General features: G+C 47.3%; 1 protein-coding gene across 1 annotated transcript in view; it reads left to right on the top strand.

Moving 5' to 3' along the window:
* Positions 1-2,054: 2,054 nt before the first annotated feature.
* olfm3a (olfactomedin 3a) overlaps positions 2,055-27,604 on the top strand; it is a 29,569-nt gene continuing 4,019 nt past the window's right edge. Inside the window, exons 1-5 of the mRNA XM_052011952.1 lie at positions 2,055-2,235; positions 6,121-6,264; positions 7,456-7,611; positions 21,285-21,504; positions 22,088-22,194. Of these exons, the coding sequence (XP_051867912.1) occupies positions 2,164-2,235; positions 6,121-6,264; positions 7,456-7,611; positions 21,285-21,504; positions 22,088-22,194 (699 nt within the window). The 5' untranslated portion in view covers positions 2,055-2,163. The remainder of the gene's footprint in view (positions 2,236-6,120; positions 6,265-7,455; positions 7,612-21,284; positions 21,505-22,087; positions 22,195-27,604) is intronic.

Below are 27,604 nucleotides of genomic sequence, written 5' to 3'. Positions count from 1 at the left end.
GAACTATAGGCTGGTGAGCCTTTAGTTCCCTGGCTTCTGAAATTCAGAATTCTGAAAGACAGGACCTACCAGCATTTGGAAAGGTAAGGACTGAGTAGGGACTGTCAGCGTGGCTTTGTGTGTGGGAAATCCCGTCTCATGAATTTGATTGAGTTTTTTTGAAGATGAGACCAAGAAGACAGATAAGGGTGGCACGGTAGATGTTGTCTACATGGAATTCAGCAAGGCCTTTGACAAGGTACCACATTGTAGGCTGATCCAGAGGGTGAGATCACATGAGAGCTCACCAATTGGATAAAAATTGGCTTAACAGTAGGAGACAGAGGGTCGTTTTTCAGACTGGAGGCCTGTGACCAGTGGTGTGCCAAGGGGTCGGTGCTGGGTCCACTGTCGTTTGGTATTTATATTAACAAGTTGGTTGAGAATATAGGTGGCATAGTTAGAGAGTGTGTGGATGACACCAAAATTGGTGGTGTGATAGACAGTGAAGAAGATTGTCTAAAGTTACAACAGGTCTGGATCAACTGGGAAATTCAGCCAAGGAACAGCAGGATGGAACTTAATCAGACAAGCACATTTTGGGAAGCTAAACCAGGGCAGAACTTACACAGTGAACGACAGGGTCCTGGGGATTGTTAGAGAACAGAAAGAACAAGGGGTGCAGGTGCATAGCTCATTGAAAGTGGTGACACAGGTAGACGGGGTGGAGATGGATATTGAGCACAGGAGTTGCGATGACATGTTAAAACTGTACAAGATGTTGGTGAGGCCACATTTGGAGAACTGCGCACACTTCTGCTCACCCTGCTATTGGAAGGATGTCATTAAACTGGAAAAGGTGCAAAAAAGATCACAAGTATGTTACAAAACTGGAGGATTTGAGTTACAAGGAGAGACTGGAGTGGCTGGGACCTGTTTTCCTGGAGTGTAGGAGGCGGAGGGGTGTAGATAAGGTGAATAGCCACAGTCTTTTATCCAGGGTAGGGGAATATAAAGCTGGAGGGCATGGATTTAAAGGGGACTTGATGGACAGTGGACTGTATATGGAACAAGGTTCCCGGGAAGTGGTAGAGGCAGGTACAATTAAAAGATGTTTAAAAGACATTTGGACAGCTAGATGGATAGGAAAGATTTAGAGGGATATGGGCCAAACACAGGGAAATGGGGCTAGCTCAGGAAGGCAACTTGGTTGGCATGATGGGCTGAAGGGCCTGCTTCTGTGCTGTATGGCTCTGTGACTCTATGTGTGGAGCCACAGGAGATGGGCAAGACCTGAAATGAATATGCACATCCATATGTCTATCCAAGAGCCTCTTAAACCCCTCTATCGTATCTGCCTCCACCCCCACCCCTGGCAGCACATTCCAGGTACCCACCGCTCTCTGTGTAAAAAACTTGCCCCGCACATCTCCTCTGAACTCTCCCCCCTCTCACGCCCTCTGGTGCTTGATTAGTTGCCTCTGGTGTATCGGAGGCTGAGGGGAGACCTGATAGAACTTTGTAAAGTTATGAGAGACAGAGACGGGGAGATAGAGTCTTCTCCCCAGCGGTGAAATGTCTAATACCAGGACATGCATTTAAAGGGGCGGGGGGGGGGGGGGGGGAGTTTAAAGGAGATATAAAGCTAGAGGCGGGTGGGTGCCTGGAACGCACTTTCTGGGGTGGGGGTGAAGTATAGGAAGAGATTTTTGGATGCGGCAAAAATTCCGAGATATGGGGATTTCCGAGTGTCCGGACAGCGGAATATCGGAGGACATCCCTCACACCGCGCGGGGCTCCGGCTGTGGCCTCGCCGGCACCCTGCCCATCAGGAACATCTCCCCCAGGGACAGAGCCCCGTGAGCCGGGGCGGTCGTCTGCCGCGCACCCACAGCATCACTCAAGGTGCTGCTTGAAGTCACATCCGCCGCCAGGTCCCAGGAGAAGTCCGAGGGGGTGTCTCCCTGATGAAGGGCGGATTGTTGAGTTGGGGGAAGGTTGGACAGTGCGTGCACCGGGTGCTGGGGAGAGAGGGGTGGATGCAGTAGGGAAGGAGAGGGCTGCAGGTGCGGGAGGAGGGAGGAGGGCGGAGGGACGCGGAGGCAGCGCCGGCCGGAGCTGACCAGCGGCCGCGGGGAGACGGAGCGCGGCTGGCGGACGGCGCAGCGCTGGGCCGGGCCGGCGATGGGGATGTGGACGCGCTGCGGCTCCGGACCCCTGGTGATGCTGCTGCTGCTCGGACTGGGCAGTTCCCGGGTGAGTGAGGGGTTGGGGAGCTCGGGGAGCGGCCGGGAGCTCGGCTCTGGCCCCAGAGCCGCTGGATGCGCATTCTGTCCGATAGTTCGGTACGTGACTGTGTGTGTGAGTGTCTGTGAGTGTGTCTGTGAGTGCGAGTGTGTCTGTGTGTGTGTGAGTGTGTCTGTGAGTGCGAGTGTGTCTGTGTGTGTGTGAGTGTTTGTGTGAGTGCGTATGAGAGTGTGTGTGTCTGTGTGAGAACGTGTGTGTGAGTGTGAATGTGAGTGCGTGTGTGTCTGTGAATGTGAGTGCGTGAGTGTGTCTGTGTGAGAGTGTGTGTGTCTGTGCGAGAACGTGTGTGTGAGTGTGAATGTGTGTGAGAGACTGTATGTGTGTGAGAGTGTGTGTGTTGTGTGTGTCTGTCTCTCTTTCTCTGCCCCTCTCTCTGGGTGCAGATACTTCTGTTTCTTTGCTTGTGTCTGTGTCCCTTTGTGTCTCTCTCTCCCTCTCTCTGCCAGTCTCTCTGCTCTCCCCCTTCTCTCTCTATAGATCTTCTTTTTCTTTCTCTCCATGTTGCTCTGTCTCTCTCTGTATCAGTTTGTGTGCGTACACACATTTGCTTCTGCCTCTGTCTCTTTCTCTCTGTCCTTTCATCGCTCCCTATCACACTGCCCTGTCTCTCTGTCGCCCTCTCGCCCTCCCGTCCTCCCGCCGTTGCCCTCTCGCCCGCCCTCCCGCCGTCGCCCCCTCGCCCTCCCGTCCTCCCTCCGTCGCCCCCTCGCCCTCCCTCCCGCCCTCCGTCACCCTCCCCTCCCTCCCTCTCTCCGTCCATCCGTCCGTCCGTCGCCCTCCCTGTCTGTCTGTCTCTGTCTCCCTGCCAAAATAAAATGCCTTCCTTCCCCACACACCCCAACCACATCTGAAATACTCCCCGGTAAATTGTTTATTAACAAGGGAATGACTGAAATCATTTTCCAAGTGATTCCTGGTGAAACCCATCCACGTGTTACAACATTTACTGAGTGTGGATTAGTCACAAGATCGTTATGTCTGGAGGAACAGGGAAGGTCAGATGGGCATCAGGACAGAGAAAGGGACAGAGATTTAATGTTAAAAAATTTAATGACACTGATCCACCTCATTGACAATGTAATCGTTAATGCTGATGGGGATTTCAGAATAATCGCTCATCACAGATTCTCACCTGATGCTCCCAACAAATCCTAGGCTTATTACAGTCCAATTAATCAGAATTTTGCTAATAATGATAATATATCAAGGCACAACATTATACAGTAGGGAAATGGGCCTATTGAGTCCATGTTGACCACCACCCACCCATTGACACCAGCCCTACACTGATCCCATTTCATTCTCCCCACATTCCCATCAACTCCCCCCAGATTCTACCCCTCACCCACACACTGGGGACAATTTACAGTGGCCAATTAACCCATCGACCTGCACGTCTCTGGGATGTGGGAGGAAACTGGAGCACCCAGAGGAAACCCACACGTCACAGGGAGAACATGCGAACTCCACACAGACAGCACCAGAGGTCAGGATTGAACCCGGGTCTCTGGAGCTGTGAGGCAGTGGCTCTTCCCACTGTGCCACTGTGTTGGGTGCAGGTTTAAGGTGAGAGGGGAAAGATTTAAAGGGAACTGAGGGGCAAGTTTTTCACACGGGGGCGGTGGGTATATGGAACAAGCTGCCAGAGGAAGTAGTAGAGACGGGTACAATTACAATGTTTAAAAGACATTTGGACAGGTACATGGATAGGAAAGGTTTAGAGGGATATGGGCCAAACGTGGGTAAATAGGACCAGCTCAGTTAGGCAACTTGATCAGCATGGACAAGTTGGGCTGAAGGGCCTCTTTGCGTGTTGTCTATGACACCATTAATTTCATCAATATCTGTCCCAGGACAGAGATTCAACATTGTCCTGGCCACATTGGGACCAGGGGCAGGAAGTTGCTGGGATCTGGGAAAGAGCAGCAGAAGATTGTTCAGAGGGAGTGGAGCAATTTACCATTCTTCAGACCATTCGGTTATACGAGTCTATTCTCGCTCCCAGAGCCATCTCATCCCCCATTAATTTTCTCTGTAATCTGTTAACATGTAATGACAACAGAGGTTCTAAAAGCAGAAGGAAGCCGTTTAGAGGGATCTGAGGAAGAACTTTCTTCAGCCAGAGGGAGGTAGGAATCTGGAGCTCATTGTCTGAGGGGGTGCTGGAGGCAGAGACTCTCACATTTAACAAGTATCCAGACATGCACTCGAACTGCCAATTTAATGAATGTGTTCGGGAAGGAGTTGGATATGGTTCTTGGGGTTTGAGGGATTGAGAGATTGGGGAGAAAGCTGGAACAGGGGACTGAATTTGGATGATCAGCCATGATCACAAGCAGGTTTGAAGGGCTGGATGGCCTACAGGCCCTTTAGCCTGCCAAGACAATGCTGACCATCGTACCCATCTACACCAACACCATTTACCCACACCAAGTCTGCAGCTTTCTCTCCTTTGGTGATTCCAACCGCCCCCTGGGTAACACTTTTTTCCTCAGATCCCCTCTAAACCTCTTCCCCTTGAGCCTGAAACTCTGCCCTCTGGTTTTAGACATATCTGCTATGGCTAAACTTTCCTGGTGGTGAATTAGTAAATTGGTTTATTATTTTCACATGTACTGAGGTACAGTGAAAAACTTGTCTTGCAGACCGATCGTACAAATCATTACAACAGTGCATTGAGGTAGTACAAAATAAACCAATAACAGGATGCCGAATAAAGTATTACAGTACAGAGCGTCTATCCAAGCTAGTTTATTTTTGTGTGTCAAGATGTTACATGGAAAGTTACTGAGGGAGTGTGACTGCTTTGTGAGCCAGCATACTCTCGATGTGCCAAATGGTCTGCTTCTAAGGCGTGAGGAGTTATGGTAAATCCCCCAACTCTCTCTGCACCTTCTCCCATTGCCCTTTCCAAAGTGGGGACTCCATCCTGGGAAAAGCAGTAAGGAAATGAATGACAAAGGGTTAACAGAAACACTTCAACACATAGAGTGATGGCACAGTGGTGAAGCGGGGAGAGCCACTGCCTCTGCTACAGCGACCTGGGTCGATCCTGACCTCCGGCGCTGTCTGTGTGGAGTTTGCACGTTCTCCCTGTGACCGCATAGGTTTCCCCTCGGTGCTCCAGTTTCCTCCCACATCCCAATGACATGCGGATCAGTGGGTTAATTGGCCGCTGTAAATTGCCCCCAGTGTGTGGGTGAGGGGTAGAATCTGGGGGGAGTTGATGGGAATGTGGGGAGAATGAAATGGGATCAGTGTAGGGTTGATGTAAATGGGTGGGTGACGGTCGGCACGGACTTGATGGGCCAAAGTGCCTGGGGACTGTGACTCTATGACACTCAGTTTAATCAGTCTTAAACTTGAAGAGAATCTGAGTTTGATCTCTTTGTTTTGATCATGTTGTAACAGCGATAGGAGCCAGCTGCCAAAAAGGGAGATAGGAATTTGGTCCATGCATTGATTGCTGAAGGTGGCAGGACAAGTTCAAGGAAAGATAAAGAGAGAGCAGGACGAGAGACAGAGAGAAAGACACAGAAAAGGAGAGAGGACAAAAGGGGCAGAAACCCAAATAAAGAGAAACAGAAAAAAAAGAGAAAGAATCAGATAGTGAGACAGCATTGGACAAACCAATGCACAGAAAACCACAGAGAGAGTATGGTGGTTGGAGCAAAGGCAGATGGATGAGGAGGTGAGGCCAGCACAATCTGACGAATGTCAGAATAGTTTTGAGGGGTTAAGCAGCCTCCAGTCTGTGAACAATTACCAGCATTATGCCGGCTGATTGTTGATAAAGCCAGCTGATGCTCCCACTATTCGATCTTGCCTCCACAGTCTGTCAGGCTGAGGGAAGGCTGGCAAGTCTACAGCTCAGCCCAGGACCCCGACGGAAGATGCATCTGCACTGTGGTGGCTCCGGAGCAGAACCTGTGCTCCAGGGATGCACGAAGCAAGCAACTGCAACAGCTCCTAGAGAAGGTATGGGTACGCTCGGAGGAATCATATGTGTGGCGGACATAGATTTTCATAACCGTGCTCAGTATGGCACGTAATAAGATTGGAGTTCCTAATTCATAAGTCATACAGCATGGAAACAGGCCCTTCGGCCCAAATCATCCACGCCAACCAAATTGCCTACCTAAGCTAGTCCCATTCGCCTGCATTTGGCCTGTATCCCTCTAAACCTTTCCTATCCATGTATCCACCATCTTCTGTGTGAAAAAGTTGCCCCTCAGGTCCCCTTTAAATCTTACTCCTCTCACCTTATACCTGTTACCTCTAGTTTTAGACTCCCCAACCCTGGGAAAAAGACTGTCCATTCACTTTATCTACGCCCCTCATGATTTTATAAACTACTATAAGATCACCCTCCTCAGCCTCCAACACTCCAGGGAAAACACCCTAGCCTCTCCAGGCTATTTATTCAACAGCAAACAACACTCAACTTTGGCGACAGCACAGTTGTGCAGAACAGCCACTGCCTCACAGTTCTAGAGATCCAGGTTCCATCCGGACCTCCAGTGCGGTCTATATGGAGTTTGCACAATCTCTCTGGGTTTCCCCTGGGTGCTTTGGATGTTTCCCACATCACATAGGCACGTGGGTTGGCTGTAAGTTGTCCCCTAGTGTGTGGGTGAATGGGAGAATCTGGGGGGAGTTAGTGGGACTATGGGGAGAACAAAATGGAGTTAGTATAAATGGAAGTAGCTCAGGAAGGCACCTTTGGTTGGATTGGACGAGTTAGTCCAAAGAACCTGTTTCTGTGCTGTATGACTCTATGACCCTAAATGGGTGTTTGATGGTTGGGGTGGACTTGGTGGGCTGAAGGGCCGATTTCTGTGCTCTGTGACTCTGCATAAAAACCATAGTGTTATAACATTTCATTTTTTTGTATAAAAACAGAAAATGCAAGAAACACTCAGCAGGTCAGACAGCATTTGTCCAGTGAGAAACTGAGAAACAGAATCAACACTTCATGTCTGGAACCCTTTGTCAAACTGGGAATAATTTCCAACAAAGTACCACTGAAGGATCTTCAATCTGGTGTTAACTTATTTCTCACCCCACAGATCCTGTCCGACCTGCTGTTTCCAGCATTTTCCATTTTTATGTCAGATTCCTGACATCTGCAGTATTTTGATTTCCAACTTTTGTTTTGTTTGACTATAGGTGCAGAACATGTCTCAATCTATTGAAGTTCTGAATCTGAGGACCCAGAGGGACTTTCAGTATGTCTTAAAGATGGAAACTCAAATGAAAGGAATGAAGGGTCAGTTCCGGCAAATCGAGGATGACAGGAAGAGTCTGTTGTCAAAACATTTCCAGGTATGACAGACATTTTACTGGTTGAGATAGAGAAGTGGTGCATAGAATACAGAGGGAGGTAGTGCAGGGGTGTTATTCTGACCAGTGGTGTTCCACAGGGATCAGTGCTGGGACCTTTGTTGTATGTGACATATATAATAAATGAGCTGGATATAAATGAAAGTGAGCTGATTAGTAAGCTTGCAGATGACGTGAAAATCGGGTGTATTGTGGATAATGAGGACGGTTGTCAAAGGATACAGCGGGATATACAGTACATCAGGTGAAAATTTGGGCAGAGACATGGCAGATGGAGCTTAGTCCAGACGTGTGAGGTGTTGCGTTTTGCGAGGTCGGATGTAAGAGGAGAGCGAGTGGCAGGACACTGATGTACAGAGGGATCATGGGAGGCAAGTCCCTAGTTTCCTGAAAGTGGCAACAGAAGTAGATAGGGTGGTGAGGAAGGCGTACGGCACGCTTGCCTTCATCAGTCAGGGCACTGAGTATAAAAGTTGGGAGTTCATATTGGTGGAGGCATTGAGTATAAGAGTCAGGAAGTCACGTTACAGCCGTATAAAATTTCATTTAGGCCACATTTGGAGCATTGTGTGCAGTTCTGGCTGCCCCATTACAGGAAGGATGTGCAGGCTTTGGAGAGGGTGCAGAAGAGGTTCATGAGGATATTGCCTGGATTGCGATGTATTAACTATCAGGAGAGGTTGGATAAACTGGTGCAGAAGTAGGTGCAATGTGTACAAAGAATATGAGGCAGCATAGACAGGGGATAGGGCATAAATGCAGTCAGTTAGATGGTTTGAAATGTGTTTACTTCAATGCAAGAACTGTTAAGGATAAGGGTGATGAATTTAGAGCATGGATCAGTACAGGGAATTACGATGTTGTGGCCATTACAGAGACTTGGCTGTCACAAGGGCAGGAATGGCTGTTTGAGGTTTCGGGGTTTAGATGTTTCAAAAGGGGTAGGGAGGGAGGTAGAAGAGGTGGAAGAGGGGGTGGCATTGCTAATCAGGGATAGTATCACAGCTGTAGGAAAGGAGGAAATCAGAGGGATCATTTATTCAGTCAGTGTGGGTTGAAGTCAGAAACAGGATGGGTGCAATCACTCTATTGGGAGTATTCTGTAGGTCCCCAATTAGCCACCGGGACACTGAGGAGCAGATAAGTAGGCAGAATTTGGAAAGGTGCAAAAATAACAGGGTTGTTGTCATGGGTGACTTCAACTTAGAACCATTGAACACTACAGCACAGAAAACAGGCCATTCGGCCCTTCTAGTCTGTGTTGAAACTTTATTCCGCTGGTCTGAGGAAGCAGATGAGCTTCTACGTGACTGCTTTGAGACAGTGGACTGGACCATGTTCAAAGATTCAGCTGCCAGCGTTGATGAGTATGCCACCACCATCACAGACTTTATCAGCAAGTGTGTGGAGGACTGTGTACCAAAGAGGACAATACGGGTTTTCCCAAACAGGAAACCATGGATGAACTGGGAGATCCAATCCGTTCTGAAGGAGAGGACTGCTGCACACAAATCTGGTAATCCTGATCTGTACAAGAAAGCGAGGTATGACCTTCGTAAAGCTATAAGGGACGCCAAGAGGCAATACCAACTCAAAATAGAGTTCCTGACCAGCCATCAGTTATGGCAGGGCTTACGTGCCATAACAGGCTACAAGACGAAGTCAGGCTGCATAGCTAACAACAGCGCATCCCTTCCTGATGAACTTAACGCATTCTATGCACGTTTTGAACAGAAAGGAAGTGGATTGTCACCATCCACTCTGACAGCCACCAACGCAGCTGAACCTGTGATCACGGTGGAGGATGTAAGATCAATCTTCCGAAGAGCGAACACCCAGATGGTGTCCCGGGCCGCATGCTCAGATCTTGTGCTGATCAGCTGGCAGAAGTATTTGTGGACATATTCAACCTCTCCCTGCTTCAATCTCAGGTTCCCTCCTGTTTTAAGAAGACCACTATCATCCCGGTACCAAAGAAAAGCAAGGTAACATGCCTCAATGACTACCAACCAGTGGCTCTGACATCCAACATCATGAAGTACTTTGAGAGGTTGGTCATGGCACGCATCAACTCCAGCCTACCAGACAACCTGGACCTATTGCAATTCACCTATCGCTGAAACAGGTCTACAGCGGATGCCATCTCCCTGGCCCTTCACTCAGCTCTGGAGCATCTGGACAGTAAAGACACCTACATTAGACTATTGTTTAGTGACTTCAGCTCTGCCTTCAATACTATAATACCAAGCAAGCTTGACACCAAACTCCGAGACCTAGGACTCAACACCTCCCTCTGTAACTGGATCCTTGACTTTCTAACAAACAGACCGCAATCAGTGAGGAAAGGCAGCAATTCCTCCAGCACGATTATTCTCAACACTGGCGCACCTCAAGGCTGCGTCCTCAACCCTCTACTCTACTCCCTATACACTCATGACTGTGTGGCCAGATTCTGCTCTAGCTCCATCTACAAGTTTGCAGATGATACCACCGTTGTAGGCCATACCTCAAACAGCGATGAGTCGGAGTACAGGAAGGAGATAGAGAGCTTAGTGGAATGGTGTCATGACAATAACCTTTCCCTCAATGTCAACAAAACAAAAGAGCTGGTCTTTGACTTCAGGAAAGGGGGCGGTGTACATGCACCTGTCTACATCAGTGGTGCTGAGGTCGAGAGGGTTGACAGCTTCAAGTTACTGGAAGTGAACATCACCAACAACATGTCCCAGACAAACCATGCGGATGCCATGGCCAAGAAAGCTCACCAGTGCCTCTACTTCTTCAGGAGGCTAAAGAAATTTGGTTTGTCCCCTTTGACTCTCACCAACTTTTACTGATGCACCATAGAAAGCATCCTATCAGGATGTATCACAGCTTGGTATGGCAACTGCTCTGCCCAAAACCGCAAGAAGCTGCAGAGAGTTGTGGATGCAGCCCAGCACATCACGGACACCAGTCTCCCCTCCTTGGACTCTGTCTTTACCTCTCGTTCTCTTGGTGAAGCAGCCAGCATAATCAAAGACCCCACCCACCTGGGACATTCTCTCTTCTCTACTCTTCCATCGGGTAGAAGATACAGGTGCCTGAGGGCACGTACCACCAGACTTAAAGGACAGTTTCTACCCCACTGTGATAAGACTATTGAACAGTTCCCTTATACAATGAGATGGACTATGACCTATGACCTCATGATCTACCTTGTTATGACCTTGCACCTTATTGCACTGCACTTTCTCTGTAGCTGTGACACTTTACTCTGTACTGCTATTGTTTTTTTTTTCACCTGTACTACATCAATGCACTCTACTAACTTGAAGTAACTGCACTGTGTAATGAATTGACCTGCAAGATCGGTTTGTAAGACAAGTTTTTCACTGTACCTCAGTACAAGTGACAATAATAATAAACCAATACCAACTAATACCCATTGACCTGCACCCAGTCCATAACCCTCCAGACCTCTCCCATCCATGTATCTATCCAATTTATTCTTAAAACTCAAGAGTGGGCCCGCATTTACCACGTCAGATGGCAGCTCGTTCCATGCTCCCACCACTCTCTGAGTGAAGACGTTCCCCCTAATGTTCCCCCTAAACCTTTCCCCTTTCACCCTAAAGCCATGTCCTCTCGTACTTATCTCTCCTAATCTACATGGAAAGAGCCTACTCGCATTAACTCTGTCTATACCCCTCGTAATTTTGTAAACATCTATCAAATCTCCCCTCATTCTTCTACACTCCAAGGAATAAAGTCCTAACCTGTTCAATCTTTCCCTGTAACTCAAGTCCTGAAGACCCGGCAACATTCTAGTAAACTCTTTCAATCTTACTGATATCCTTCCTATAGTTAGGTGACCAGAACTGCACACAATACTCCAAATTTGGCCTCACCAATGACTTATACAACCGCACCATAACATCCCAACTCCTATACTCAATACTTTGATTTATGAATGCCAGGATGCCAAAACCCTTCTTTCCAACCCTGTCTACCTGCGACGCTACTTTCAGGGAATTATGTATCTGAATTCCCAGATCTCTTTGTTCCTCCGCACTCCTCAGTGCCCTACCATTTACTGTGTATGTCCTCCCTTGATTTGTCCTTCCAAAATGCAACACCTCACACTTGTCTGCATTAAATTCCATCTGCCATTTTCTGGCCCATTCTTCCAATTGGTCCAGATCCCTCTGCAAGCTTTGAAATCCTTCCTCGCTGTCCACTACGCCTCCAATCTTAGTGTCATCAGCAAACTTGCTGATCCAATTTACCACATTATCATCTAGATCATTGATATAGACAACAAACAACAATGGTCCCAGCACAGATCCCTGAGGCACACCACTAGTCACAGGCCTCCTGTCTGAGAAACAATCATCCACTACCACTCTCTGTCTTCTCCCACACAGCCAATTTCGAATCCAGTTTACAACCTCTCCATGGATACCTAGTGTCTGAACCATATGAACTAACCTCCCATGTAGGACCTTGTCAAAGGCCTTACTGGAGTCCATGTAGACAACATCCACAGCCTTTCTTTCATCTACTTTCTTAGTAACCTCCTCGAAAAACTCTACAAGATTCGTTAAACACGATCTACCACACACAAAGCCATGCTGACTATCCCTAATCAGCCCTTGGCTGTCCAAATACTTGTATATCCAATCTCTCAGAACACCTTCCAATAACTTACCTACTACTGATGTCAGGCTCACCGGCCTGTAATTACCTGGTTTACTTTTGGAGCCTTTTTTAAACAACAGAACAACATGAGCTACCCTCCAGTCCTCTGGCACTGCACCCGTGGCTAAGGACACTTTAAATATATCTGCCGGGACTCCTGCAATTTCTACACTAGTCTCTCTCAAAGTCCGAGGAAATACCATGTCAGGCCCAGGGGATTTATCTACCTTTATTCGCTGTAAGGCAGCAAGCACCTCCTGCTCTTTAATCTCTATATGGTCCATGACACTACTGCTTGTTTCCCTTCCTTCCATATCCACGATGCCCGTTTCCTGAGTAAATACTGATGCAAAAAAACTGTTTAAGATCTCCCCCATCTCCTGAGGCTCCACACATAGACGACCACTCTGATCTTATAGGGGACCAATTTTGTCCCTTACTATCCTTTTAATATATTTGTAGAAACCTTTCGGGTTTACCTTCACATTATCTGCCAAAGCAACCTCATGTCTTCTTTTTGCCCTCCTGATTTCCTTCTTTAGTATTTTCTTACATTTTATATACTCTTCAAGTTCCTCATTTGTTCCTAGTTGCCTATACCTGCTATACACCTCTCTCTTTTTCTTAACCAGAGCACCAATATCCCTTGAAAACCACAGTTCCCTATGCTTGTTAACTTTGCCTTTAATCCTGGCAGGAACATGCAAACTCTGCACTCTCAGAATTTCGCCTTTGAAGGCCTTCCACTTACTGAACACATTCTTGCCAGAAAAAACTTATCCCAATCCACTCTTCCTAGATCCTTTCTCATTTCCACAAATTTGGCCTTTCTCCAATTTAGAACCTCAACCCGAGGACCAGACCTGTCCTTATCCATAATTAACTTGAAACTAATGACATTATGGTTACTGGACCCAAAATGCTCACCTACACATACTTCTGTCACCTGACCTGCCTGGTTCCCTAATAGGAGATAAAGTATTGCATTCTCTCTCATTGGTACCTCTATATATTGATTTAGAAAACATTCCTGAACACATTTGACAAACTCCAAGCCATCCAGCCCTTTCACAGTGTGAGAGTCCCAGTCAATATGTGGAAAGTTAAAATCCCCTACTATTACAACTTTCTGTTTCTTACATCAGTCTGCTATCTCTCTACAGATTTGCTCCTCCAGTTGTCTCTGACTATTGGGAAGTCTATAATACAACCCTGTTGGTGTGGTCACACCTTTTCCGTTCCTCAGCTCCACCTATATGGCCTCTGTAGATGAGCCCTCCGGGCTGTCCTGTCTACGCACAGCTGTAACTTCCCTAATATTGATTGGCACCTCCTCAGTGCAAAAAGTTTAGATGGGGCAGGATTTGTTAGGTGTGTCCAGGAAGGATTCCTGACACAGTATGTAGACAGGCTGACTAGAGGAGAGGCCATGCTGGATCTGGTGCTAGGCAATTAACCTGGTCAGGTGACAGACCTCTCGGTGGGTGAGCTCTTCAGGGATAGTGACCACAACTCTCTGACCTTCAGCATAGCCATGCACGAGGATAGGACAGACATTATGGGGGTGGGCCAACTACAATTGTATTAGGCAGGAACTTGGTAGTGTAAATTGGGAACAGATTTTGTCTGGTAATTTCACTGCAGAAATGTGGATGTTGTTTGGGGAACACTTACATGGAGTTCAGGATAAGTTTGTCCTACTGAGAGAAGGAAAGGATGAACCATAGAACCATACAGCACAAAACAGGCCCTTCGGCCCACCATGTTGTGCTGTCCATCAAACCACCCTCACACTACCTAACCCCTTCCTCCCGCATATCCCCCCATCCCATACTCCTCCATATGCCTATCCAACAAGCTCTTGAACCTGTTCAATGTATCTGCCTCCACCACCACCCCAGGCAATGCATTCCACGCACCAACCACTCTCTGGGTGAAAAACCTCCCCCTGACATCTCCCCTGAACCCCCCACCCATAACCTTAAAGCCATGCCCTCTCGTCTTGAGCATTGGTGCCCTGGGAAGGAGGCGCTGACTGTCTACTCTATCTATTCCTCTCAGTATTTTATATACCTCTATCATGTCTCCTCTCATCCTCCTCCTTTCCAGTGAATAAAGCCCTAGCACCTTAAGCCTCTCCTCATATTCAATACTCTCTAATCCAGGCAGCATCCTGGTAAATCTCCTCTGCACCCTCTCCAATGCCTCCACAGCCTTCCTATAATGAGGCGACCAGAACTGAACACAGTACTCTAAGTGTGGCCTAATTAGAGTTTTGTAAAGCTGCATCATCACTTCACGGCTCTTAAACTCAATCCCGCGATTTATGAAAGCCAACATCCCATTGGCCTTCTTAACTGCTCTTTCCACCTGTGAGGCAACTTTCAATGAACTGTGAATATGAACCCCCAGATCCCTCTGCTCCTCCACACTGCCAAGTACCTTGCCATTCACCCAGTACTCTGCCCTGGAGTTTGTCCTTCCAAAGTGTACCACCTCACACTTCTCCGGATTGAACTCCATCTGCCACTTGTCAGCCCAGCTCTGCATCCTATCAATATCCCTCTGTAAGCTCCGACAGCCCTCCACACTATCCACAACACCGCCTATCTTAGTGTCGTCCGCAAACTTACTAACCCAGCTCCAGCCCCTCATCTAAGTCATCTATAAATATCACAAAAAGTAGAGGTCCTAGAACCGATCCCTGCAGGACACCACTAGTCACTGCCTTCCAATCCGAGGGCACTCCTTCCACCACAACCCTCTGCTTTCTACATGCAAGCCAATTCCTGATCCACACAGCCAAGCTTCCTTGGATCCCTTGGCCTCTGACCTTCTGAAGAAGCCTACCATGAGGAACCTTATCAAATGCCTTACTAAAATCCATGTAAACCACATCCACCGCACTGCCGTCATCAATCTTCCTGGTCACCTCCTCAAAGAACTCTATCAGGCTTGTGAGGCAAGATCTTCCCTTCACAAAGCCATGCTGGCTGTCCCTAATCAGTCCATGATTCTCAAGGTGTTCATAAATCCTATCCCTTAGAATCCTTCCTAACAGCTTACCCACCACAGACGTGAGACTCACTGGTCTATAATTCCCTGGCCTATCCCTATTACCTTTTTTGAACAAGGGGACAACATTCGCAACCCTCCAACCCTCTGGCACCATCCCCATGGACAACGAGGACTCAAAGATCCTTACCAGTGGTTCAACAATCTCCTCCCTAGCCTCTCGAAGCAGCCTGGGGAAAATCCCGTCAGGCCCCGGAGATTTATCTGTCTTAATATTATTTAACAACTTCAACACATCCTCTCTCTTGATATCTACAACCTCGAGAACATTACCCTTACCAGCACTCCCTTCCGTGTCATCAAGACCCCTCTCCCTGGTGTATACCAAAGAGAAGTACTCATTGAGAAGGTAGGTGAACAAGAGAGGTGGAAGCTTTAGATAAGAGGAAGAAGGAAGCATAGTTAAGGTTTAGGAAGCAAAAATCAAATAGGGCTCTTGAGAGTTATAAGGTAGCCAGGAAGGAGCTTAAGAAGGGACTTAGGAGAGCAAGAAGGGGACATGAGAAGGCCTTGGCAAGTAGGGTTAAGGAAAACCCAAAGGTGTTCTACACGTATGTAATGAACAAGAGGATGACTACGTTGGGGATAGGACCACTCAGGTTAAGGATGTAGGGGATGTCCTGAATGAATGCTTTGCTTCAGTGTTCACCAGGGACAGGGACTTAGACAAATATGAGGTTAGCATAGAACAGGCAAATGTGTTGGAGTGTATCAAGCTTAAGAAAGAAGCAGTGTTGGAGCTACTAAAAAGCATTAGGATAGATAAGTCCCCGAGGTCAGATAGGATGTACCCCAGGTTATATGGGAAGGGAGGGAAGAGATTGCTGAAGCATTAACAATGATCTTTGAGTGCTCCCTGGCCACAGGAGTGGTAATGGAGGATTGGAGGATGGCAAGCGTTGTTCCATTATTCAAGAAAGGTAAGATAAGGTATTTATTTATTAGTCACACGTACATTGAAACTCACAGTGAAATGCATCTTTTGCGTAAAGTGTTCTGGGAGCAGCTCGCAAGTGCCACCACGCTTCCGGCACCAACATAGCATGTCCACAACTTCCTAACCCGTACGTCTTTGGAATGTGGGAGGAAACCAGAGCACCCGGAGGAAACCCACACAGACACAGGGAGAACGTACAAACTCCTTACAGACAGCGGCTGGAATTGAACCTGGGTCGCTGGCGCTGTAATAGCGTTACACTAACCACACTACCATGCCGCCCTGTCAAAGGAATAATCCTTGTAATTATAGACCAGTGAGTCTTACATCAGTGGTGGACAAACTATTGGAGAGGATTCTTAGGGACGGGATTTATGAGCATTTGGAGAAGCATATTCTTATTAGGGATAGTCAACATGGCTCCGTGAAGGGCAGGTTGTCCCTCACGAGTTGAATAGAGTTTTTCAAGGAAGTAACGAGACAAATTGATGAAGGGAGTGTGGTGGATATGGTACATATGGATTTTAGCAAGGTGTCACAGAGCACTACAGCACAGAAACAATCCCTTCGGCCTATCTAGTCCATGCTGGCTTGGTTTTCTGCCTAGTCCAATCTACCTTCACCCAGATCATAGCCCTCCATACCTCTCCCATCCATATACCTATCCAAACTTCTCTTAAATGTTACAATTGAACCCGCATCCACCACTTCCGCTGGCAGCTCGTTCCACACTTGCACCACCCTCTGAATGAAGTAGTTCCCCCTCAGATTATCCTTAAATATTTCACCTTTCATCCTAAACGTATGACCTCTAGTTCTAGTCTCACTCAACCTGAGGGGAAAAAGCCTGCATGCATTCACCCTATCTATACCCCTCATAATTTTGTATACCTCTATAAGAACTCCCCTCATTCTCCTGCACTCCAGGGAATAAAGTCCGAATAAAGTCTGGATGGAGTTTATTCAGTGTGCACAGGAAGGATTCCTGACACAGTATGTGGACAGGCCCACTAGAGGAGAGGCCATACTGGACCTGGTACTAGGCAATGAGCCTGATCAGGTTTCAGATCTCTCGGTGGGAGAGCATTTTGGAGAAAGACTATAACTCCTTGACCTTTACCATAGCTTTGGAGAGGTATAGGAGCAGATGATATGGTAAAGTATTTAACTGGGGGAGAGGGAATTATGAAGCTATTAGGCAGGAACTTGAGAACGTAAATTAGGAACAGATATTCTTGGGAAAGTGCACAGTGGAAATGTGGAGGTTGTTCAGGGAGTACTTGCATGGGGTTCTGGATAGGTTTGTTCCACTAAGGCAGGGTAAGGATGGTAGAGTGAAGGAACCATGGTTGACATGAGATGTAGAATATCTTGTCAAGAAAAAGAAAGAAACTTACCTGAGGTTTAGAAAGCATGGATCAGACAGGGCTCCGGAGAGTTACAAGGGAGCTAGGAGGGAGCTTAAGAATGGACTTAGGAAAGCTAGAAGGGGGCATGAGAAGTCCTTGGCGAGTAGGATTAAGGAAAACCCCAAGGCGTTCTACACGTATGTGAAGAATAAGAGAATGACTATAGAGTGAGGGTATGGTCGATCAGGGATAAAAGATGAAACGTGCCTGGAGTCGGAAGAGGTAGGGGAGGTCCTTCATGAATACTTTGCTTCAGTATTCACCAGTGAGAGAGAGCTTGATGTTTGTGAGGATGGCGTACGACAGGCTGATACGCTAGGGCATGTCGACGTGAGGAAAGAGGATGTGATGGAAGTTTTGAAAAACATTCGGATAGATAAGTCACCGGGGCCGGATGGGATATATCCAAGGACGGGATATTTTGGGAAGCGAGGGAAGAGATTGCTGCACCTTTGGCAATGATCTTTGCATCCTCACTGGCCACAGGAGTAATGCCAGATGATTGGAGGGTGGCAAATGTTGTTCCTCTGTTTAACAAAGGGAGTAGGGATAACCCTGGAAATTACAGACCAGTGAGCCTTACTTCAGTGGTGGACTGAGAAGATTCTTAGCAATAGGATTTATGGGCATTTAGAGAAGCCTAGGCTGATTAGGGACAGTCAGCATGGCTTTGTGAGGGGTAGATCGTGCCTCACGAGCCTGATTGAATTCTTTGAGGATGTGACAAAACACATTGATGAAGGTAGAGCAGTGGATGTGGTGTAAATGGATTTTAGTAAGGTGTTTGATAAGGTTCCTCATGGAAGGCTTATTCAGAAAGTCAGGAGGCATGGGATCCAGGGAAACTTGGCTGTATGGATTCAGAATTGGTTCACCCGTAGAAGATGGAGGGTGGGGGTAGATGGAGTATATTTTGCCTGGAGGTCGGTGACCAGTGGTGTTCCACAGGGATCTGTTCTGGGACCCCTGCTCTTTGTGATTTTTATAAATGACTTGGATGAGGATGTGGAAGGGTGGGTTAGTAAGTTTGCTGATGATACAAAGGTTGGTGATGTAGAAGGTTGCTGTAGATTACAACAGGATATTGATAGAATGCAGAGCTGGGCTGAGAAGTGGCAGATGGAGTTCAACCCGGAAAAGTGTGAAGTGATACACTTCGGGAGATCGAATTCGAAGGCAGAATATAAGGTTAATGGCAGGACTCTTAGCAGTGTGGAGGAACAGAGGGATCTTGGGGGTCCACGTCCATTGATCCCTCAGGTTACCACGCAGGTCGATAGGGTTGTTAAGAAGGCATATGGAGTGTTGGCCTTCATTAGTTGGGGTATTGAGTTCAAGAACCGCGAGGTGATGTTGCAGCTGTATGGAACTCTGGTCAGACCACACTTGGAGTATTGTGTTCAGCTCTGGTCACTTCATTGTAGGAAGGATGTGGAAGCTTTAGAGAGGGTGCAGTGGAGATTTACCAGGATGTTGCCTGGATTGGAGAGCATATTTTATGAGGATAGGTGGACCAAGCTAGGGCTTTTCTCTTTAGAGAGGAGGATGATGAGAGGTGACTTGATAGAGGTGTACAAGATAATAAGAGGCATAGATTGAGTGGAGAGTCAGAGACTTTTTCCCAGGGTGACAATGGCTGACATGAGGGGACATAATTTTAATGTGATTGGAGGAAGGTATAAGAGGGATGTCAGGGGTTAATTTTTTTACACAGATGGTGGTGTGGTGTGGAATGCACTGCCTGCAGAGGTTGTGGGGGCAGATACATTAGGGACATTTAAGAGACTCTTAGATAGACACATGAATGATAGAGAAATAGGGGGCTATGTGGGAGGGAAGGGTTATATAGATCTTAGAGCAGGATAAAATGTCGGCACAGCATTGTGGGCTGAAGGGCCTGTACTCTGCTGTATTGTTCTATGTTCTAAGTTCTAATCAACCTTTTTCTATAACTTAAGTCCTCAAGTCCCGGCAGCATCTGTGTAAATTTTCTCTCAACTCTTTCAAGTTTATTGATATAGTTCCTGTAGGTAGGTGACTAGAACTGCACACAATACTCCAAGTTTGGCCTCACCAACGTCTTATACAACTTCAACATAACATCCTAACTCCTGTACTCAATGCCCTGATTTGTGAAGGCCAATGTGCCAAAACGTTTGACAAGGTTCCCCATGGTAGGCTCATCCAGAAAGTCATGAGGTATGGGATCCAAATTGGTTGTGTGGATTCGGAATTGGCTTGTCCACAGAAGGCAGAGGATGGTTGTAGAAGGGGAGTATTCAACCTGGAGGTCAGTGACCAGTGATGTTTCGCAGGGATCTATTCTGGGATCCCTACTCTTTGTGATTTTAATAAATGACTTGGATGAAGAAGTGGAAGGATGGGTTGGTAAGTTTGCAGATGACATAAAGGTTGGTGGTGAAGATAGTGCAGAAGGTTGTTGTAGGTTGCAATGGGATATAGACAGGATGTAGAGCTGGGCGGAGAAGTGGCAGCTGGAGTTCAATCTGGAGAAGTGTGAAGTAATACACTTTGGAAGATCAAACTTGAAGGCAGAGTACATGGTTAATGGCAGGATTCTTTGCAGTGTGGAGGAACAGAGGGATCTTGGGGTCCAAGTGCACAGATCCCTCAAAGTTGCCATGCAAGTTGATCAGGTGGTTAAGAAGGCATATGGTGTGCTGGCCTTCATTAGCCAGGGGACTAAGTTCAAGAGCCGAGAGGTGATGTTGCAGCTCTATAAGACTCTTGTTAGACCACACTTGGAATATTGTGTTCAGTTCTAGTCGCCAGATTATCAGAAGAATGTGGAAGCTTTGGAGAGGATGCAGAGGAGATTTACAAGAATGCTGCTTGGATTGGAGAGCATGTATTAAGAGGAGAGGTTGAGTGAGTTCAGGCTTTTCTCTTCGGAGCAACACAATGGTGGGATGCTGGAATGCACTGCTGAGGTGGTGGTAAGGGTCAATATGATAGGGTCATTTAAGAGACTCTTAGATGGGCACATGGATGAAAGAAAAATAGAGGATTATGGGAAGTGAAGTAGAGAGGGGGATAGATTGAATGTGGATAAGGTTTATTTTGGTCAGCACAACATTGTGTGCCAAAGGGCCCATACTGTGCTGTACTGTTCTATGTTCTATATTTTAAACTTGGGTCATTTTCTCTGGAGCATTGGAGGCTGAGTGGAGACCTGATAGAAGTTTAGAAAATTCTGAGAGACATGGACAGGGTAGACAGGTGGAAATGTCAAATTCCAGAGAGCATAGATTTAAAGTGAGAGGGGGGAAGTTTAAAGGAGATTTATGAAGCAAGTTTTTTACACAGAGTGGTGGGTGCCTGGAACCCACTGCCAGGGGTGGTGGTGGAAGCAGATACAATAGCGAACAGACAAGGAATGGAAGGATACAGACCAGGCGCAGGCAGATAGGATTAGTTTAAATTGGCATACTGGTAGGCACAGACGTGGGGGGCTTAAGGGCCTGTTCCTGCACTGTGCTGTTCATGGTTCCATGTTCTAGTAAATCCAAGAGGCTGATTGTGATGTTTTTCAGGAGCTGAAGGAGAAAATGCAGGAGCTGCTGCCGCTGATCCCAGTGCTGGAACAATACAAAACCGACAGCAAGCTCATCCTGCAGTTCAAAGAGGAGGTGAAGAATCTGTCGGCAGTGCTGACTGGGATCCAGGAAGAAATTGGGGCTTACGACTATGAAGAGCTTCAGCAGAGAGTGTTGAACCTGGAGGCCAGGCTCCATGACTGCGTGAAGAAACTATGTGAGTTCACCTTTCTCTGCTGAAACCTGCCCTCACTGGGGAGGGCAACTGGCTAAGTACACTCACATGGTACTGATGGTACATTGGGTACATTCACATTAGTCATCTGTAATGGGCACAGGCCCTTCGGCCCACTGAGTCCACGCCAGCCATTGTACACTAATCCTTCCCTGATCCCATTTTATTCTCCCCACATTTCCATCAACTCCCTCTATATTTACAATTTTTGGGTACAGTTACAATGTTTAATAGACACTTGGATAGGCACATCAATAGAAAAGGTTTAGAGGGATCTGGTGCAAACACGGGCAAATGGGATTAGCTTGGATAGACATCTTGGTTGGCATGGACAAGTTGAGCTGAAGTTGATGGTGGGGTAGGCTTGAGGGGCCGAGTGGCCTGTACCTGCTCCCATGATTTTATGTTTGCATGAAACCCACATGGTCACAGAGTGAACCCAGCCCCTGAGAAAGTAGTGAGTATCCAGCAAGGTGTGGGTGTTGAGTGAGATAGTTTCCCTATGACCAATCCTTAGGATGAACACTGAAATCATGAAGAAAGGCTTTGTCAATTCTTTTTACAGCATGTGGGAAGTTGATGAAAATTAGTCTTCCGATCACAGTGAAGACCTCTGGAACCAGGTTTGGAGCATGGATGACTGACCCTCTCGCAGCACAGGAAGATAACAAGGTTAGTGTGATGTTGGGTCAGAAACAGAGAGCAGAGTGTGGTGGGTGGAGGGCAGTACTCAGCCAGGTAAATGGTAGAAGGAGTAGTCCCACAGGATTAACGCTATCACTGCAGTTGTTCACAGAGTCATAGAGCGTGGAAAAAGACCCTTCGGCCTACTGAGTCCATGCCAACCAACGGGCACCCATTTACACTAATCATGGACGTACAGAAACAGGAAAACAAGAGACTGCAGATGCAGGAATCTGGAGCAAAAAACTGCCGGAGGAACTCAGCAGATCAGGCAGCATCTGTGGAGGAAGAGGGGTGGTCGACATTTCGGGCTGAGACCCTTCATCTAGATTGAGCGTGTAGAGGGGAGAGAGCCAGTATAAAGAGGACAGAGGGCGGGGTGACAGGGGCAGGTGGGGGATGAGTGGAACCAGGTGAGGAGGGAATGATGGGCAGATGGACAGGTGGGGGAAGGGGAGGTGTGGTTGGGAAATGGTTGGTGAGTGATAGAAACAGATGAGAGAGAAAAGAGGGGATGATGCAGCCAGGTGAGGGGAGCAGGTAGGTGGAGACAGAGGCTGGAACCAGACAATGGAGGGATGATGGGGAGAAGGAACCAATAGGTCGAGGAGACAGGAGATCCAGGAAGTCAAGTGTGTGAGTGAAACACAGATGAAACCAGGTGGGGAATGAAACTAGGGAACAGTGGGCTGGGCGTGTGTTGGAATAAGGTAGCAGTGGAAGGTCAGACAAAGATTCACATGCACATCCTAATACCTCATCTACTGCACTCGGTGCTCCCGATGTGGCACCAAGCACAGACTGGGTGACTGATTTGCAGAGCACCTACAATCAGTCCACAATGGCCAACCAGAGTTCCCAGTGACATGTCATTTCAACTCCCCTTCCCATTCCCACACCAACCTGTCTGTCCTCTGCCTCCTCCACTGTCAGGGTGAGACCAAACACACACTCGAAGAACAACACCCCATATTCTGCATGGATAGTCTACACCCCAATGGTATAAACACTGAATTCTCCAATTTCAGGTAACCAACACCCACTGTGCTCCTTATCTACCCAGGTTCTCTCACCGCCATCCTCATCCCCCCCCCCACTTTTTCCAGCACACCCCCAGCCCATGTTACCCAGTTTCATTCCCTACCTGGTTCCACTGTGTATCACCCACACACTTAATCTACTGGGTCTCCAGTTCCCTGCCCACCATCCCTCCCTTATCTGGTTCAATTTATCACCTCCCTTACTTATTAGATTCCAGCATCTGCAGTCTTTTGTGTCTCAACTTACCACCTTCCAGCCCCCATCTCTACCCCCCCACCTCACAACTGGCTCCGTCTGCTCTCTTTATTCTCTCTCCTTCTCTGTTTCCCCATCACCCACCGACGTCTGTCTGCCAACTCCACCCGTCCCCTCCCCACCTGGATCCATAGTCCTCCAGCTCACCTGGTTCCACCTATCACCTGCCAGCCTCTGCCTCACCCCTCCCTCTCACCTCTTTACACCAGCTATCTCCCCTCTACAGTCCTGATGTAGGGTCTCATCCCGAAATGTCAGCCATCACTTTACCTGACCCGCTGAGTTCTTCCAGCAGTTTGTTGTTTGAGTACAGAAACAGGCCCTTTGACTTGTTGAGTTATTGAGGGCGATGGGGAACTGGCACAGACGAGGGGCTGAGGCCTAGTGCAGATCAGCCATGATCATATTGAATCCAGGACAGGCTTGAGAGGCCAAGTGGCCTACTCCTGCTCCCGACTCATAGAGTCATGGAGTGGCACAGAAACAGGCCCTTCAGCCCACCACATCCATGCTGGGCATTTTGCCCATCTACACCAATCCCATTTGCCTACATTAGAACCGTTTCCCTCCATGCCTTTCTTATTCGAGACTGTCTAAATGTCTCTTGAACACAGTGATTGTATCTGACGCCACCACCTCCTGCGGCAGCAAGTTCGAGATATCAACCACTCTTTGGGTACAAAAAAAATTACCTCTCAGCTGCCCTTTAAATTTCTCACAAACCTATGCTCTCTTGCTTTTGATACCCCTACCATGGGAAAAAGATTCTGACTATCTGCATCTCTCATAATTTTACACACCTCTATCAACTCACCCTCAGCCTCTTTTGCTTCAGAGAAAACAAGCCCAGCCTATCCAATCTCTCACAATAACTAAAGTCCTCCAATCCAGGCAACATCCTGGTGAATCTCCTCTGCACTCTCTCCAGCACAACCACATCCTTCCTGTAGTGTGGTGACCAGAATTGTACACACTGCTCCAAGTGTGGTTTAACCAGTGTTTTGTAAAGTTGCATCATAACGTCCCAACTTTTATACCCTATGCCCTGACCTATGAAGGCAAGCATTCCGTACACCTTCTTCACCACCTTATCTACGTGCTGCAATTTTCAAGGTCCCTCTGATTATCAATGTTCCTTAGTGCCCTACCATTTACTGTAAATGTCCTACCCCTACTTGACTTCACAAAATGCATCACTTCACTCTTGTTGGGATTAAATTCCATCTGCCAACACTCCATCCAATTTTCCAGCTGATCATATCCAACTGTCACCTTAAACCTTCCTCGCTAACCAGGACACGATCAATTTTCATGTCATCCACAAACTCACTAATCATACCTCCAACATTCACATCCAGGTCATTAATATATATCACAAACAACAAGCACAGATCCCAGCAGTACACCACTGGTCACAGACTTCCAATCAGGAAAGCATCCTTCCACCGCTACACTCTGTCACCTTTCACCAAGCCAATTTTGAATCCAGTTAAGCCAACTTGCCTTGGATCCCATGTGGCTTAAACTTCTGGAACAGCCTACCATGTAGGACCTCATCAAATGCCTCACCAAAGTCCGTATAGATGACATCTACTGCCCTGCTTTAATCAATCTTCTTCGTTACCTTCTCAAAAACTCAATCAAATTAGTGAGGCAGGATTTCCCCCTCATAAAGCCATGCTGACAATTCCTGGTAAGTCCCTACCTTTTTAAATATACATAAATCCTATCCCTTGGGATTTTCTCCAGTTTCCCTACCACTGGCCTTAATTTCCAGGCTTATTCCTGCTGCCCTTGTTAAATAAAGGAACAACATGAGCTATCCTCCAGTCTTCTGGCACTTCACTTGTGGCTAATGAAGATGCAAAAACCTCCATCAGGGTCCCAGCTATCTGCTCCCTTGCTTCCCAGAGCATTCTGGGACAGATTGAAGGACCATTGGACAGGTTAATGAATTAGAAAGGTGTAGAGGGATGTGGGCCAAATGCAGGCAGATGGAACGAGCTCAGAGGGGCACCTTGGTCAGCATGGACGAGTTGGGCCAAAAGGCCTATTTCTGTGGCGTATGACTCAATGACTTTATCGGGAATTTATCCACTCGGGAATTTATCCACTCTCTTGCATTCCAACACTTCCACCTTTGTGATTACCGAAGAGAAATATTCATTTAGGACCTCGTTAACATCCTCTGGGTCCACACATAGATTACCCCTTTGGTCAGTAAGGGGACCAACTTTTATCCTGGCTAGTATCTTAGAAACATAGACCATAGAACACTACAGCACAGTACACGCCCTCCGTCACACAATGTTATGCCGGCATTTTATCCTGCTCTAAGGTCTATCTAACCCTTCCCTCCCACGTAGCCCCCCTAATTTTCTATCATTCATGTGTCTATCTAAGAGTCTCTTAAATGTCCCTAATGTATCTGCCCCCACAACCTCTGCAGACAGTGTGTTCCACGCACCCACCACCGTCTGTGTGAAAAAAAACATACCCCGACATCCTTCCTCCAATCGCCTTAAGATTATGTCCCCTCATGTTAGCCATTGTCACCCTGGGAAAAAGTCTCTGACTGTCCACTCGATCTATGCCTCATCATCTTGTACACCTCTATCAAGTCACCTCTCATCCTCCTTCTCTCCAATGAGAAAAGCCCTAGCTCGCTCAACCTATCCTCATAAGACATGCTCTCCAATCCAGCCAACATCCTGGTAAATCTCCTCTGCACCCTCTCTGAAGCTTCCACATCCTTCCTGTAATGAGGCGACCAGAACTGAACACAATACTCCAAGTGTGGTCTGACCAGAGTTCTATACAGCTGCAACATCACCTCACAGTTCTTGAACTCAATACCCCGACTAATGAAGGCCAACACTCCATATGCCTTCTTAACAACCCTATCGACCTGCGTGGAAACCTTGAGGGATCTATGGACGTGGACCCCAAGATCCCTCTGTTCCTCCACACTGCTGTCCTATCATTAACCTTGTATTCTGCCTTCAAATTTGATCTCCCAAAGTATATCACTTCATACCTTTCCGGGTTGAACTCCATCTGCCACTTCTCAGCCCAGCTCTGCATTCTATCAATATCCTGTTGTAATCTACAGCAACCTTCTACATCACCAACCTTTGTATCATCAGCAAACTTACTAACCCACCCTTCCACATCCTCATCCAAGTCATTTATAAAAATCACAAAGAGCAGGGGTCCCAGAACAGATCCCTGTGGAACACCACTGGTCACTGACCTCCAGGCAAAATATGCTCCATCTACCCCCACCCTCTGTCTTCTATGGGCGAACCAATTCTGAACCCACACAGCCAAGTTTCCCTGGATCCCATGCCTCCTGACTTTTTGAATAAGCCTTCCATGAGGAACCTTATCAAACACCACTAAAATCCATGTACACCACAGCCACTGCTCATAAGGCATGATCAGCCCCTCACAAAGCCATGCTGACTATCACTAATCAGCCTATGCTTCTCTAAATGCCCATAAATCCTGTCTCTAAGAATCTTCTCAGCCCACCACTGAAGTAAGACTCACTGGTCTATAATTTCCAGGGTTATCCCTACTCCCTTTGTTAAACAGAGGAACAATATTTGCCACCCTTCAATCATCTGGCACTACTCCTGTGGCCAGTGAGGATGCAAAGATCATCGCCAAAGGTGCAGCAATCTCTTCCCTAGCTTCCTGTTATAACCTTAGATATATTCCGTCCGGCCCCGGTGACTTACCTATCCTAATGTTTTTCAATAGTTTCAGCACATCCTCTATCCTCATGTCCTCACGTCTTAGAACATAGAACAATTACAGCACAATTCAGGCCCTTCGGCCCACAAAGCTATGCCAAACATGTCCCCACACTAGAAATTACTAGGCTTACCCATAGCCCTCTATTTTACTCAGCTCCATATACTGATCTAACAGTCTCTTGAAAGACCCTAACATATCAGCCTCCACCACAATTTTCGGCAGCCCATTCCATGTACTCACCACTCTCTGAGTAAAAAACTTACCCCTGACATCTCCTCTATATCTACTCCCCAGCACCTTAAACCTATGTCCTTTTGTGGCATCAAATTCAGCCCTGGGG

Source organism: Pristis pectinata, chromosome 3, assembly GCF_009764475.1.
Source record: "Pristis pectinata isolate sPriPec2 chromosome 3, sPriPec2.1.pri, whole genome shotgun sequence".
Classification (NCBI taxonomy): Eukaryota; Metazoa; Chordata; class Chondrichthyes; order Rhinopristiformes; family Pristidae; genus Pristis; species Pristis pectinata.
Note: the sequence above shows the minus strand (reverse complement) of the source record. Positions and strands in the feature narration are given on the sequence as shown.